This window comes from Symphalangus syndactylus, chromosome 19 (genome assembly GCF_028878055.3).
Source record: "Symphalangus syndactylus isolate Jambi chromosome 19, NHGRI_mSymSyn1-v2.1_pri, whole genome shotgun sequence".
Taxonomy (NCBI): Eukaryota; Metazoa; Chordata; class Mammalia; order Primates; family Hylobatidae; genus Symphalangus; species Symphalangus syndactylus.
Window position 1 is genome coordinate 91,505,676 of NC_072434.2, and position 15,492 is coordinate 91,521,167.

The window sequence follows — 15,492 nt, forward strand, 5'->3', positions numbered from 1 at the left end:
CCACAAAATTAGTGTATCTCATTCAGCACCAAGAATTTCACCTTTATTCTGGTCACTCCCTACCTTCTCCTAGACATTTTATCTAGAAAAGCCAGATGAAATAGGGACAAAAATGTTTACATAAAACTCAACCACAACTAAGTTGGAGTATCATAATCCCACTTTGGGCTAGGTTGCCACTCAGCCTACTACAAACTAGGCTTGGGCAGTTAGGGGAAAGCTAGGGTTTAGAGCTGATGTGAAAGTCAGCTAAAAGCTTGCTACAGGGCTCCTGTCAAGCTGAACCCTAACCCACGGAAGACTGAGGGCTATGTAGCTTTATGTTCCACTTTTGAGGTGGGTCAATTTGAACTCTATGAAAGGCCGCAAAAGACTAGCTCTAAACCCTAGTCTAGTACAAACTAAGCTAGGGTTGCATTTAGCGGAGAGGAAGATTATCTTTTCTTTTTTTTTTTTTTTTTTTGAGACAGAGTCTCCCTATATCTCCCAGGCTGAAGTGCAGTGGCCCGATCTCGGCTCAATGCAACCTCCGCCTCGCAGGTTCAAGCAATTCTCCTGCCTCAGCCTCCTGAGTAGCTGGGACTACAGGCATTCGCCACCATGCCTGGCTAATTTTTGTATTTTTAGTAGAACCGGGGTTTCACCATATTGGCCAGGCTGGTCTTGAACTCCTGACCTTGTGATCCACCCACCTTAGCCTCCCAAAGTGCTGGGATTACAGGCGTGGGCCACCGTGCCTGGCCAGTAAGATGTATCATTTCAAGTAGTCAGTGTGGAATCTCAAATTTGGGAAATAGATCGCTACAGCCCTCAACCATTTCATTCTTATCCTGGAGGCAGTCAAAAAGAGATTATTCCTTTTTAGAAAGAATTACATTCAATCAACAAATTGTAACATACAGATCAGGAGAAGGAAAAGATGGTAAAATCAGCCAATTTTTAGTAGATTTGATGATAAAAGACACAACGTTTTCAGAGTGCAAATGGTTTTGAAATTTGAAAAGGTGACAGAGATTAGTTTCAAGGGACACATGGTGTGTCTGGAGTCAGTTTTTATGCTGATGGTGTGAGCAGTGACAAGGTATTAACAATACCTTCCAAAGTGAGTCAAAAGGTTGGTGAAGTCATTCTGTTGAGAACGGTCGGGGGCCTCCCACATTGTGAGACAAAAAGATCACCTTTCACCAAGAACCACAAGTCTGGCTGCAGTGCTGCCCTCAGCATTAGACATGGATTCAGATTCAGTCCACAGCCTGGTTATAGTCAGTCTCTTCAGAGAACAGGCTCTTATTAAAAACTTGTTTGTTTTTTTTTTTTGACGGAGTTTCACTCTTGTCACCCGGGGGGAGTGCAGTGGTGCATTCTCAGCACAGTGCAACCTCTGCCTCCTGGGTTCAAGCGATTCTCCTGCTTCGGCCTCCCGAGTAGCTGGGATTACAGGCACCTGCCACCATGCTTGGCTAATTTTTGTATTTTTAGAAGAGACAGGGTTTCACCATGTTGGCCAACTCAAACTCCTGACCTCAGGTGATCCACCAGCCTCAGCCTCCCAAAGTGCTGGGATTACAGGCGTGAGCCACTGTGCCCAGCCAAAGACTTGTAAATGAGTGACTGGACACAGCAGTAATCAGCTGCTGAGGTTATTTCCAGTTTGCAGCCTGAAAGGTTTCCTGTTTTCAGACAGTCTATAGTTTTTAATGCAAAAGATCAAACAGCTAGAATGTGAGCAATGACCCTGAGTTCTGACCACTGAGTGGTGTGACCACCCCACTCAGGTTCCGCATGGCTGACAGAAGCCACCGTATTCAGTAGCTCAGTGAACACCATGAGGTGTCAGTTTCCCCGACCTATTCGTAAACCAGGGACAGAAATTTAGGGAACACTTAGTGAAGTGGGGGCCCCATAGAGCCAGAAGCTTTGCTTCATATAGTGCAGCCGGGCATAAAATTTCCACCAAAGATAGATTCCGATTTTCCCTTTAGAACTATTTCTGTGCCAGTCCAATTTCCTTCTAGAATACATTATTTATATTTAACAAGTAGTCTTTTGAGGTCTTTCATAAGAGTTCAAATTGACCCACCTCAAAATTGGAATATAAAGCTAGACAGCCCCCAGCCCTCCTTGAGTTTGGATTCAGTTTGACTGGAGTTCTGTAGCAAGCTTATAACTGACTTTCACATTAGTGTAACCTGCAGTGGTGTCAGGGTGGCTATGAGTCAGACACCCCAAAGAATATCTTTAGGTGCAGGCTGTTTTTGTCAAAGGCTCCAAATGGCAAAGTGATCAAGTTTTTCTTGGCTGCTGGAAGAATCGAGCAATGAAAATATGTCCACTTAGCTTCACTAAACCTTATTTGGAAAGCGGAACTCTGGGTTTTTTTCAGGTCTTCTTGTTATTGAGAAAATAGTGCTTACTATCCAATATGCTAAGAGCCAATACATTGAGTTGTCACTGGATTTTTGTTTTTGAGAAAAGCTTTATGTTGAAAGTTCACTCCCAAAGAGACGGGAGTCCCAAGCTCGAATCTGTCTCCCTCTGCTGGCATCAAGGCAGAATTTCTACTAGAACAGGTACAGGGGGTAGCTTCTGAGGTTAGGAGGTGACTAGCGGACGATAATGGGAGGTCTGGAACGTCCATGGGCATGCCCAGTTATCTGTTCATGCTTCCTCATGGGTCATATGTGCAAATTTTGGGGGAGTTATTAGGAAACGTGGTGGAAATTCAGGCTATGATGTCAGCAAGCTCATTCTGTGCAGAGTCCCATTGATTCTATTTGTTCAAACCAATTTCAGCCAGTTACTTTATCTCGTAAGTGGAGAGAATTTCAGTGTTTTAGCAAGTTTTTTTTTTTTTTTTTAATTTGCCATCCCATAAACTCAAGGATTTCTGTTAGTCATTGGCTTAACTTTTGTGTTGTTTTTTTTTTTTTTTTTTGAGTCGGAGTCTTGCTCTGTTGCCCAGGCTGGAGTCCAGTGGCACGATCTCAGCCCACTGCAACCTCCGCTTCCTGGGTTCAAGCCATTCTCCTGCCTCAGCCTCCAGAGTAGCTGGGATTACAGGCATGCGCCACCATGCCTGGCTAATCTTTGTATTTTTATTAGAGATGGGGTTTCACCATGTTGGCCAGGCTGGTCTCGAACTCCTGACCTCGTGATCCACACGGCTCGGCCTCCCAAAGTGCTGGGATTACAGGCATGAGCCACTGTGCCTGGCTGCTTCTTTAACCTTTTGAAGCACAGTTTCAATTATCAGCTACATCTACTAGCAGAGAGATATTACCATTCTAGACAGGAGCACTGAGACAGACACCTCTGTCTTTGCAGCTAACAGCTCATGCAGGGTGAACATTTTGGACATCAGAGTGTAAAGGTTCTCATGATAAAGACTGACCTGCCCTCTGTTGCAAATGGAGAAGTCTGTCTCTCTCACACTCCTCTACCTGTCTCCCACCCAGACTGGAATAATCCCCTCCAGCACTTAGGGGACAGGGAAGCATAAACACATCTAACAAAATTCTAACTGTAAGTTTTGGTGTAGAAACACAAGAAGACATTGGGTTAGCCCCAAAGGCCCCACCTCCATTGTTTTGTGACATTTCTGCCCTCATGGTGAACCCTGCCCAAGCCCTGTCAGTGGAGTTTTGTTATCAGCGAGTACATAGAGAGACTCTCTGCTTATAAGCAAGGCACCAACACCCACATTTCCTTTTAGTTTCTAGCAGCCTGTTGACTGCTTCCAGCAAAACCACAAGAACTTAAAATATTTTCTATTTATCCAAAGTGCTCTATCAGCTTTGGGGACTCCTCATTCTTTCCTACTTTGGCTAGGAGAATGAACATATAAGCACATTTAGACTGCTCCTTTCAGTTCTCCCTCTCACACAACAGCCTCGCTAACAGATTGGAGAGTGGAGGGATCTTACTCTTACTCAACTCTCATTTGGGTGGCAGAATTTGCTACTTGTTCCAGGAAGCCTTCTCATAAGCCCTGGCCAGGTCTGTGAAGAATCTTTCTACTTTCCTCTTATACAAGGTTATAAGGTTATAGATTTCTCACAATCAATCCCATCATCACCCAAGCTGTCAAAAATGTGAACATTCTTGGATTTTTTTCCATTTACAAGCCAAAAAATTAAGACTGTCAACTTCATGGATATTAGAAGGCAAGAGATTCCTGGGCCTGATGAAAAATATTTGATGATTCATCACACAAACGAAAGCAAGAGCTCCATATCTGCATTTGTTCCCCACGTCCACTCCAAGTGACAGGGATGATCAAAGAGACCCAACTGGATGCTTTCTGCTCAGTAGATTTTGATCACAGCTGAGGTATCTCAAGGTTAAGAAATCCCAGTGCTTTAACATGTGTTTCAAAGAAAACCTTCCAACCACTGCCTCAGAGAAAGACATAATCTTTATTAAATTCTCCAGGTATTTATTTGGCCTTTGACCTGAAGAGACACATCCTTCAGGTCTGTCTCTTTCATTTAAAAAAATCCTGAAAAAGACAGCCCAGAAGAAACGCTTATACAAGATGTGGGAAAATGAAGTGAGAGATCCATGAAGAATTGTCTTCCAAAAGGGAGCAACATTCCCTTACATATATGAGAATATTGATACAGCCATTATAAAAAACCGTAAGGTGGCTCATCACAATATTAAACTAGAACTACCCTATTATCCAGCAAGCCCACTTCTGGGATTATATCCAAAGGAAATAAAATCAGTATCTCAGAGAGACTTCTGCAATCCCAGGTTTATTGCAGCATTTTCCACAATAGCCAAAGACATGGAAACAACCTAAATGCCCATTAATAGATGAATGGATAAATTGTGATACACACACACAATGAAATATTCAGCCATAAAAAAGAATAAAGTCTTGTCATTTGTGAAAATATGAAGCTGGAGAATATTAAGTAAAATGTCAGACACAGAAAGACAAATGTTATATGATCTTACTTATAGATGGAGCTTAAAAACATTGAACTCGTAGAAACAGACTACATAGTGGTTTCCAGGGGCCGGAAGGTAGGGGAAATGGGGAGACATTGCTCAAAAGGTACAAACTTTCAGTTATAAGTTCTGGCAATCTAATGTACAGCACGGATGGCAATAGATGTTGTCTCAGTCCCTTCTTGCTGCTTTAACAACATACCTGACTAGGTAGTTTATACATGACATAAACTCATTGCTTACAGTGATATAGGCTGGGAAGTGCAAAATCAAGCCATTGGCAGACTGTCTCTGGTGAAGACCTTGGTCTCTGCTTTCAAGATGACATCCTGAATGTTATGTTCACAGACGGCAGAAGGGCAGAAAGGGCAGAACTCACTCCCTCAAGTCCTTTTATGAAGTCATTAATCTCAATGATGAGGGCACAGCCTTTATGACCTCACCACCTCCAAAAGGCCCCTACCTCTTAACACTATTGCTTTGGAGTCTAAAGTTGCAACATGAATTCAGGCGGAGGACAAACTTTTAAGTCACGGCAGATATTGATTTTGTAATAATTACCACCCAATGTGTATTTGGAGATACCTTGAATATATCCAATATTATCTGTCAACTAATATTTTAAAATTAAACATACAAATAAATAAAATATGAAAATAATTTATCCATTGAGCAAAAAAGGCCCACTGAAGATTTCTGACCAAAACTACCATTGACTCTTTGGTGCTGTGGGGCTGCTGAAAACCAAAAGATGAAGAAAGGAACAGAATTATATAGTCTTCACAGAAAAGTCAGCTCTGAGGGTGAGATGATATTAACTTGGGTGAGACAATGACAGGTGACAGCAAATGAAAAAGAATTCATTATATTTTGTTAGCTTACTGGAAAAAAATAAAATTCCTAGCCACAAAAAAAATCTCAATTCTGAATAAACTCCAAAATCAAATTTTAAATATACATCCTGATTAAAAAAACAAAAACAGCATCTCTGTGGCCTTAAAATAGAGAAAGATTTCTTAAATAAAACAAAAAACATTTAATATGCTGGGGAAAGAACAAATAAAATTCTATTAAAATTAAGAACTTATCAAAATACAGAATAAATTATATTTTGTTACCTTACTGGAAAAAATGGAATTCCTAGCCACAAAAACACTCAATTCTGAATGAATTGCAAAATAAAATTTTAAATATACATCCTTATTTAAAAAACAAAATCTCTGTGGCCTTAAGAGAAATATTTCTTAAATAAAACAAAAAAATATTTAATATACTGGGAAAAATAACAAATACAATTTTATTAAAATTAAGAGCTTATCAAAATACAGAAAGAGAGAGACTGAGTGAGAGGGATACCAAAGAAAGGAATCTTATCCAGCTTCATGTAAAGAACCACCATAAATGAAGAAGAAAAAGACCCCTAAAATAGTGGGAGATGAGCAAAATAAGTCTTCAAAATAGAGGTTATTCAATAACTAAAAAGTGTGCTGAAATGTTCAAGTCTGTTAGTAATCGGAGAAATGTAAATAAAGCCTGAGACCATCACACAGCAACCAGAAGACTAAATGAAAATGACAGAAAATACCATGTGTTGGGCCGGGCGCGGTGGCTCACGCCTGTAATCCCAGCACCCTGGGAGGCCAAGGCAGGCGGATCACGAGGTCAGGAGATGGAGACCATCCTGGCCAACATGGTGAAACCCCATCTCTACTAAAAATACAAAAAATTAGCCGGGCGTGGTGGCGGGCGCCTGTAGTCCCAGCTACTCGGGAGGCTGAGGCAGGAGAATGGCTGAACCCGGGAGGCGGAGCTTGCAGTGAGCCAAGATCGCGCCACTGCACTCCAGCCTGGGCGACAGAGCGAGACTCTGTCTCAAAAAAAAAAAAAAAGAAATACCATGTGTTGGCAAGGATGTGGGTACCCTAGGAAATTCACACGTTACTTGTTGGCATGAAAAGTGTTACAAGCAAAAAGTGGTACAATTTTGGAAAAGTGGTAATATCACCTACAGCTGAAGAGATGTAAACATACAACACAACAATGTGATTATTACATATGTTCCCAACAGAAATTTGTACATGTTTCACCAATACCAATACATTTTCTGGAATTTACATAGCAGCCCTGTTCCTAATACCCTCAACTAAAACACATGCATATGTGCATCAGCACGGAGTCATTAATTGTCTGATATTCACACAACAGAATTCAATGCTAAAAAAAAAAAGAAATCCAAAACAACATGCAGAATTACAGAAAAACTCAAAACAATCTACTGGATTTTAAAAGCCATGTACAAAAGGGCTCCTGCTGCATGATGTTTATAGAAAGTATAAAAGAGGAAAGTGACCTGTGTGTTAGAGAACAATATAGTGTCCATCCCTGAGACTAAGTGACTGGGATCACAAGGTGGTATCTGGTGGTATCTTTGGGCTAAAAATGTCATTCCCTTCCCCCCGCTTTTTTTTTGTTTTTTAAAAAAGCCTCAGACAAAATTGTCCCCAATATTTAAAATTATATGGTGCTATCCACTTAGGACATGTGCATGTATCTTTACACATTTTAAATACATGTAAGAATTTTGTTTTAACTTGAAGGATGCTAAATAGAGTATTGCTGTCCACAGGGCACAGGTATTAAGTTGCTTGACACTGTGACAGTGTTTAAAAGTAAGCTACAATTTCTAGGTTAAAAACAAAAATAAAACAAAATTTAATTATATATATATGAGGGAAAAAGTAGAATTATATTAAAATTTAGTACAAAAGGAGATAAAAAGAAAACAGAGCAGGTATTGTGAACACAGCAATGCAATAAACCCAGTCCCAAATATATCCATTATAATATTCAACAAAATAGACTAATTATTCCTATTAAAGACAAATATTACTTGATTGTATATAGTTGGATAAAGATAAATTAACCACGAATTACCTAATACAGTGATATATTAAATATAATAGACTTTATGGTAAATCACTGTCATTGTAATTACTATTGCTTTTACATTCTTAATGTGCAATTTTTCAGGATTACCGCTTGATAGATAAACATAATCTGGGTGTCACACACAGAAAAACAATCACACCTTTATGTCTAGATAATGTATTTATGTATGTGAGTATATACTGTCAGTTTCTTGTAATGTTACTATTTTGTAATTATGTTTACAGTTCTGTGGAGATGAGTGAATAAACAGATGAGCAGTGAACAAACATATACAACCCATGTACTTCTGAGAAGATTAAGGGATTTTAAAATTACTTATCTAGCTTTGGGAGGCCAAGGCAGGCGGATCACGAAGTCAGAAGATCAAGACCATCCTGGCTAACACGGTGAAACCCCAACTCTACTAAAAATACAAAAAATTAGCTGGGCGTGGTGGCGGGCACCTGTAGTTCCAGCTACTCGGGAGGCTGAGGCAGGAGAATCGCTTGAACCCGGGAGGTGGAGGTTGCAGTAAGCTGAGATTGCGCCACCGCACTCCAGCCTGGGCAACAGAGCGAGACTCTATCTCAAAAAAAAAAAAAAAGTCAAAATCCAATACTCTGCACTGACCATTAGTTTCACCCTTAGAAATGTTACTTGATTTTTTTCAATTATTAAAAGGTTTCCAACATGTAAATGTACACCAGTTAAAGTGTCCCTGCAATGTATTCATCACTGTTATGATGAGCAGCCATGTAGTAACTTTCTATTCTTCATAAATCTATGAGGTAGGTGCTGCCATTATCAGGATGAGAACTTAAACGTCGAGAGGGTAAGTGATTTGTCTAAATTCAGACACTGGACAGGAGTAGAGTGCGGACTTGATCCTGTCTGGACTGAAGTCACAGAGTGCCTTTAACTGACATGCTCTATTATGATTGGTGAGTCATCTGCTAATAGATTTCTGGATGTGAACACATCACATAACTAGTCTTCTCCTTTCTTGCTGTAACAATTGCCTTATAACATTTTGGATTTCTACTCATGTAAAGTTACAGGTTTCAGGTACTATCTCTACCTGGTAACAGACAGTGTAGACCATCTGTGTGATTAAGGGAAAGAGTTCACAAGCCCGGCAACCCACAGTGGAGAAGACCACCTAAGCCTCCAGTGAGGGCTACTAAATCTTGTTGAAGTTAGCGTCCATAAGGTCATTTTGTCTAAGTTCATCAAGCCTTGTGGTCACAGGATTATATCTTTAGATTGCTTGTGAGCAGCCATTCTAAGGAAAGCCCCCTTTGGCTAGGAGTTTAGTACTGGGCGGGGTACTGGGAGAGGATAATATAAAGTGATTATTTCCCTTCTCTTTGCTCATCTGCACCTAAATCATGAGGAACTATGGATATGCACCTCATCAGAAGAGTGCACGTAACAGCAGCAAGAGAAAAAGCAGCACAGAAAACACAAGGTCACTATGCTTTCCACACAAAAATCACTTGTCAGGCAACTGTCTGAGATACCTAATTCTCCCCGGAGTGGATGTCTCCTTGTACATGCACATGTGTGACACACACACACAGATATAAGTTGGCTCCGTGTCCCCACCCAAATCTTACCCTGACTTGTAATAATCCCCACGTGTCAAGGGCAAGACCAGGTGGAGGTAACTGAATCATGGGGACGGTTTCCCCCGTGCTGTTCTCGTGATAATGAGTGAGTCTCATGAGATCTGATGGTTTTATAAGAATCTGGCATTTTCCCTGCTTGTACTTCTCCTTCCTGCCACCTTGTGAATTAGTGAAGATGCCTTGCTTCCCCTTCACCTTCTGCCAGGACTGTAAGTTTCCTGAGGCCTCCCTACCATGCTGAACTGTGAGTCAATTAAATCTCTTTCCTTTGTAAATTGCCCAGTCTCAGGAATTTCTTCATAGCAGTGCGAGAATGAACTAATAAGCTACATATATATGAAATTACACTATATAGTATACAGCACTATAAACTATGCTAGGGTACTCAAATTTCTTTCAATATAGATGCAAAAAGTCTCAAAAGATACTACAAAACTGAATTTACCAATACATAAAAAGACTTATACTTCATTACCAAGAGAGATTTAACCCCCCAAAAAAGCAATGTTGTTTTTGCATCTAAAAGTCAATTTGGCTGGGCACAGTGGCTCACATCTGTAATCCCAACACTTTGAGAGGGCAAGGCAGGAGAATCACTTGAGCCCAGGAGTTTGAGACCAGCCTGGGTGACAAAGTTAGACCCAATTATTTTAGAAAGTCAATTAATGTGATATACCATGTTAACAGAATAAATGTGAAAAACCACAAGATCATTCCAATAAATGCACAAAAACCATGAGAAAAACTTCAACAGCACTTGACAATGAAATATTCAATAATAATGAACAGCAGGAAACTTTCTCAACCTGCTTTAAGGAATTTATTTTAAAAACCCTCAGCTAACATCACACATGATGGTAAGACTGGATGCTTTCTTTCTCAGATTAGACACAAGACACTGTTTGACCACAGGTCTCTCTCCTTAAACCAATGTGACTTGTGCAAATAGCCAAAAATAATGACAATGTAAAGAACAACAGATAAAAATAATAATTCACGCGAGAATATACTCTATAATAAACTTTACATACTTACAAATTGACAGCAACTCTATTAGCAAAGAAAATAGACTCATTTATCAATCGCCAATTAATAACAAAATAACTACACAGAAGTTAAACCTACATATATATTACAAACGCATTTCACACATCTACTGTGTAACCCACAAAAATTTTTTAAAAATATTTTTTAAAATGGCTATGCAAAAAAAAGGGATAAGGAATACATTTCAGTTTACCCATATAACCAACACACTTCAAAATCGGTAGAAAAAGGAAATTTATTTACCAGCTTAAAAAAGAAGAATACATATTTAACTCTTGTACTACTGCTTGAAGAATACTTACAGAAGTCTTGCCTCGGCCAGGCATGGTGGCTCACGCCTGTAATCCCAGCACTTTGGGAGGCCGAAGCGGGTGGATCACGAGGTCAGGAGATCGAGACCATCCTGGCTAACCCAGTGAAACCCCATCTCTACTAAAAATACAAAAACTTAGCTGGGCATGGTGGCAGGCACCTGTAGTCCCAGCTACTCAGGAGGCTGAGGCAGGAGAATGGCGTGAACCTGGGAGGCAGAGCTTGCAGTGAGCCGAGATTGTGCCACTGCACTCCAGTCTGGGTGACAGAGTGAGACTCCGTCTCAAAAAAAAAAAAAAAAAAGGTCTCGCCTCAATGTTTTTTTTTTTTTTTTTCAAAAGAAGTGAAAATCTATATTCTAGAGACTCTCTTCAAAAATGAGCAACTGATATATTCAGTTTATTTATAGCTCCTAAAATATCTCATTCACATAGTGAATTTTCTTGAGAATTGTACTATAATTATTTTCCATAAGGTTTTCCATAATATTTACATTTACAGGATTTATTTCCAGTGGGAGTTTTCACATGACTTTTAAAGTAATTGTTAAAATTCAGAATTTTCTGTATTTCCCAAACTACTAGCGTTTCAATGTGGTGGGCATTCTTTTATTTATAAGGTCAATCTGGAGTATGTATTACCACGTGTCTCTGAGTGAGTTATAGGATAAATGAAGGCATTCTCACATTCGATACATTCATAAAGTTTTTCTCTAGAATGAGTTACTTTATAACCATCAAATACCACTGGAACAACTGCAGGCCTTACCACATTTTATACATTCATACGGATTTTCTTCAGTGAGTCCTTTCAAGTTTTCGAAAAGAAATGGAAAAATTGAATGTTTTACCTTATTGCTTATAGTCATAGGGTTTATCTCCAGTTTGATTCCTTTCATGTATTTGAAGAAATCTGGGAAAATTAAGTACTTTCCTACACCTTACATTCACAGTTTCTCTCAACAGTATGTGACTGTTCCTGTTTTTGACAAAAACTGTAGTGATTAAAGCCTTTACATTTTTTTACATTTATAGGGCTTTTCTCCAGTATGAGTTTTTTTATGCTTCCAAAGGGTACTAGCACGACTAAAGGCTTTACCACATTTCTGACATTCATAGGGTTTCTCTCCAGTATGAGTCCTTTCATGGTCACGAAGGGAACTGGAACATCTGAAGCCTTTACCACAATTGTTACATACATAGGGTTTCTGTGCAATATGAGTTTTCTCATGTTTCTGAAGGGAACTGGCGTATCTGAAGGCTTTCCCACATTGCTTACAGGGATAGGGTTCTTCACCAGCATGAGCCTTTATATGTCCTTGCAAGGAACTGAGACAACTGAATGCTTTGCCACATTCCATGCACACATAAGGTTTCTCTCCAGTGTGAGTTCTTTCATGGTAGTGAAGGCAATTGGAGTAACGGAAGGCTTTCCCACAGTGCTTACATTCATAGGGTTTCTCTCCAGTATGAGTCCTTTCATGGTCACGAAGGTGACTGGAACGACTGAAGGCTTTCCCACACTGCTTACATACATAGCGTTTTTCTCCAGTGTGAATCCTTTTATGTCTATTAAGAGAACGGGAAAAACCTAAGGCTTTCCCACATTCCATACATTCATAGGGTTTCTCTCCAGTGTGACTTCTCTGATGTATCTGAAATGAACTGGGAATATTAAAAACTTTCTCACATATTGTACAACTATAATGTCCATTTCCAGTGTGCATTACTGTGTCTCTGTGAACCCTGGTGACAGAAAGGAAAGTTTTCTGACATTGTTTACATGTACACAGCTTCTTTCCGCATTCCTCACACCCATATAGGTTGTTTCCAGAGTGAGGTATGATGTGCCTATGAAGGGATGAATGACGTATGAAGAATTTTTCACACACACTGCATTCACGTGGTTTTACTCTAGCAGGAATTTTTTTGTTCAGATTAAAATTTGGCATCTGGAGGTTTTTCTACACTGACTTAATTTTGCACAGTATGTCTATCATATGACTTCTACAAAAAATGACAACCCCATCATTAATGGTTTATTAGTTATTTTCTTTTATTGCTAAGCCTGAACTTACACTGCTACCAATGTCAGAGAAAGTGCAGGTTTTCTAACATAAACAGGTTGAACATAAATGGATTGATTAGTCTACAACATGGCTCCCTCCCCTATAGCTATTAACAAAACAGTAATATTTTCATATGCATTTTATTAGTATTGAATACAGTTTCGGTATTTACTCCCTTTAAATTTCATGCTGAAATTTGATCCTCATGTTGGAGGTGTGACCTGGTGTGAGGCATTTGGGTCATGGGAGCAGATTCCACATAAGTGGCACTGTTGTGGTAATGAGTGACTTCTTGCTCTATTAGTTCCTGAAAGATCTGATTGTTTAAAAAAAAAAAAATGTGGCCAGGCATGGTGGCTCACGCCTGTAATCCCAGCACTTTGGGAGGCCAAGGTGGGCAGATCACTTGAGGTCAGGAGTTCAAGACTAGCCTGGCCAACATGGTGAAATGCTGTCTCTACTAAAAATACAAAAATTAGCTGGGTGTGGTGGCGTGTTCCTGTAATCCCAGCTACTTGGGAGACTGAGGCTGGAGAATCGCTTGAACCCGGGAGGCAGAGGTTGCAGTGAGCCAAGATTGTACCACTGTACTCTAGTCTGGATACCAGAGTGAGATGCTGTCTCAAAACAACAAAACAAAACAAAGCAAAAAAAAAAAAAAACAAAAACTTTGGCACTTCCTTTCTCTCTCTCTTGCTCCTTCTCTCCCCATGTGACATGTCAGCTCCCCTTCTCCCTCTGCCATGACTGGAAGCTCTCTGAGGTCCTCATCAGAAGCAGATGCTGGCTTTATGCTTCTTATTAAGCCTGCAGAACTATTAGCCAAATAAAACTCTTCATTATAAATTACTCAGCCTAGGTGTTCCTTTATAGCAATGCAAGTAGACTAAAACAATACTGTTTTCAAGTGAACTATTTTGCAAACACTTAACATCCATGTTACATTGAAGTATATATTTTTGGTAAAAACTTTGAGAATAAACTGATGTTGTCTTTAATTTATTTTGTTTGCTTGTTTTTTTTTCCCTGAGATGGTGTTTTGCTCTTGTTTCCCTGGCTGGAGTGCAATGGCGCAACCTCGGCTCATTGCAACCTCTGCCTCCCAGGTTCAAGCGATTCTCCTGCCTCAGCCTCTCAAACAGCAGGGATTACAGGCATGCACCATCACACTGGGCTAATTTTGTATTTTTAGTAGAGACGGGTTTTTGCCATGTTGGTCAGGCTGGTCTCAAACTCCTGACCTCAGGTGACCCGCCCACCTCAGCATCCCAAAGTGCTGGGATTACAGGTGTAAGCCGCCATGCCCAGCTTTGTTTGCTTTAAACATATGATTATATACTACAATTGACCCCAAGGGGGACTGCTTCCTCTTGTGAGTGCAAATTACCTTAGATTTCTCGAAGAATTTTTGTACTGATCTTCAATACTCTGGTCTTCCCCTTTGTTTCCTAAAATGTAGACCCAGAAATATATTACAAATTATTTGAAATTGTAGAAAAATTACTAGACTCTAGGTGCTACGTTGGGGATATGGTTTGTACCCACCAAAATGAATGCTGTAATTTGGTCACCAATATGGCAACATTGTTTGTGTTATGGGTACAGATTCCTTATTAATTGATTAATGTCCTTGCTTGGGAATGCATGTTTTCTCTTACTCTTGCAAGACTGAATTAGTTGCCAGAGGGCAGGATGTTACAAAAGCAGGTTTAGCTTCCAAGAATTGCTCTTATTTTCTCGCTGTGTGATCCCTTTGCACATGCCCACTCGCTTCTGCTTCATGCCCTGAGCTGAAGTAGCATCAGGTCCTTACCAGATGCAACCTTGGACTTTCTAGCCACTAGAATCATAAACCAATATAAAACTATTTTTGTAAATTACCCAGGATCAGGTATTCTGTTATAACAATTAAAAAATAGACTAAGAAACAAGAGTCATTGCATGCTGGGTCCATGCCTCATTCATTCATCAAAGTGTTCCCTTTGTACATTCCAAATCATGGAATGACATTGAAAACCATGACACACTTATTCTCTGATTGACTAAGTAAAGAAATATTGTGATTCTTACCTATGGAAGCCAGATTCCTGAAGGTTTCCTGCATCACATCTCTATAGAGATTCTTCTGGGAAGGATCCAACAAAGCCCACTCCTCCTGGGTGAAGTTCACAGCCACATCCTCAAAGGCAACCGAGTTCTAAAACATTCCACATTTTTGCAGAGGATGGATGAGACTGAAAGCACTGGAAATCTGTAGTCAATTATAAGATGTTCACCTGATTCTGTGGCGAACATTCCACAATTTGGTCACTAGAACTATGACTCTGCCTACACTTACTTTCTCCCCACACAGCAGTTTTTTTTTTTTTTGAGAAGGAGTCTCACTCTGTCGCCAAGCTGGAGTGCAGTGGCGCAATCTCAGCTCACTGCAATCTCTGCCTCCCGGGCTCAAGTGATTCTCCTGCCTCTGCCTCTCAAGTAGCTGGGACTACAGGCACACGTCACCATGCCCAGCTAATTTTTGTATTTTTAGTAGAGACAGGGTTTCACCAT

The 15,492-nt window shown here is 40.0% G+C and overlaps 2 protein-coding genes across 8 annotated transcripts in view; both read right to left on the reverse strand.

Moving 5' to 3' along the window:
* ZNF669 (zinc finger protein 669) overlaps positions 1 to 14,389 on the reverse strand; it is a 53,967-nt gene extending 39,578 nt beyond the window's left edge. For 2 of the 4 annotated variants that reach the window (XM_055234696.2, XM_063613544.1), the window contains exon 1: positions 5,200 to 7,596. Coding sequence is in view for 1 of the 4 variants with exons in the window: in XM_055234695.2 (XP_055090670.1) it covers positions 693 to 758 (66 nt within the window). In the remaining 3 variants the exon portion in view is untranslated. Of the gene's footprint in view, positions 1 to 692; positions 7,597 to 14,326 lie in introns of those variants that run through there. The other 2 variants (XM_055234697.2, XM_055234695.2) reach the window with 2 other exon arrangements.
* The window catches only part of ZNF124 (zinc finger protein 124), a 28,368-nt gene continuing 23,185 nt past the window's right edge, over positions 10,310 to 15,492 (reverse strand). Inside the window, exons 2-4 of one of the 4 annotated variants that reach the window (XM_055234716.2) lie at positions 15,010 to 15,136; positions 14,327 to 14,387; positions 10,310 to 12,535 (exon numbers count right to left, since the gene is read on the reverse strand). In XM_055234716.2, coding sequence (XP_055090691.1) covers positions 11,884 to 12,535; positions 14,327 to 14,387; positions 15,010 to 15,136 — 840 coding nt within the window. In that variant the 3' untranslated portion in view covers positions 10,310 to 11,883. Of the gene's footprint in view, positions 12,722 to 14,326; positions 14,388 to 15,009; positions 15,137 to 15,492 lie in introns of all 4 variants that reach the window. The other 3 variants (XM_063613550.1, XM_063613551.1, XM_055234714.2) reach the window with 3 other exon arrangements.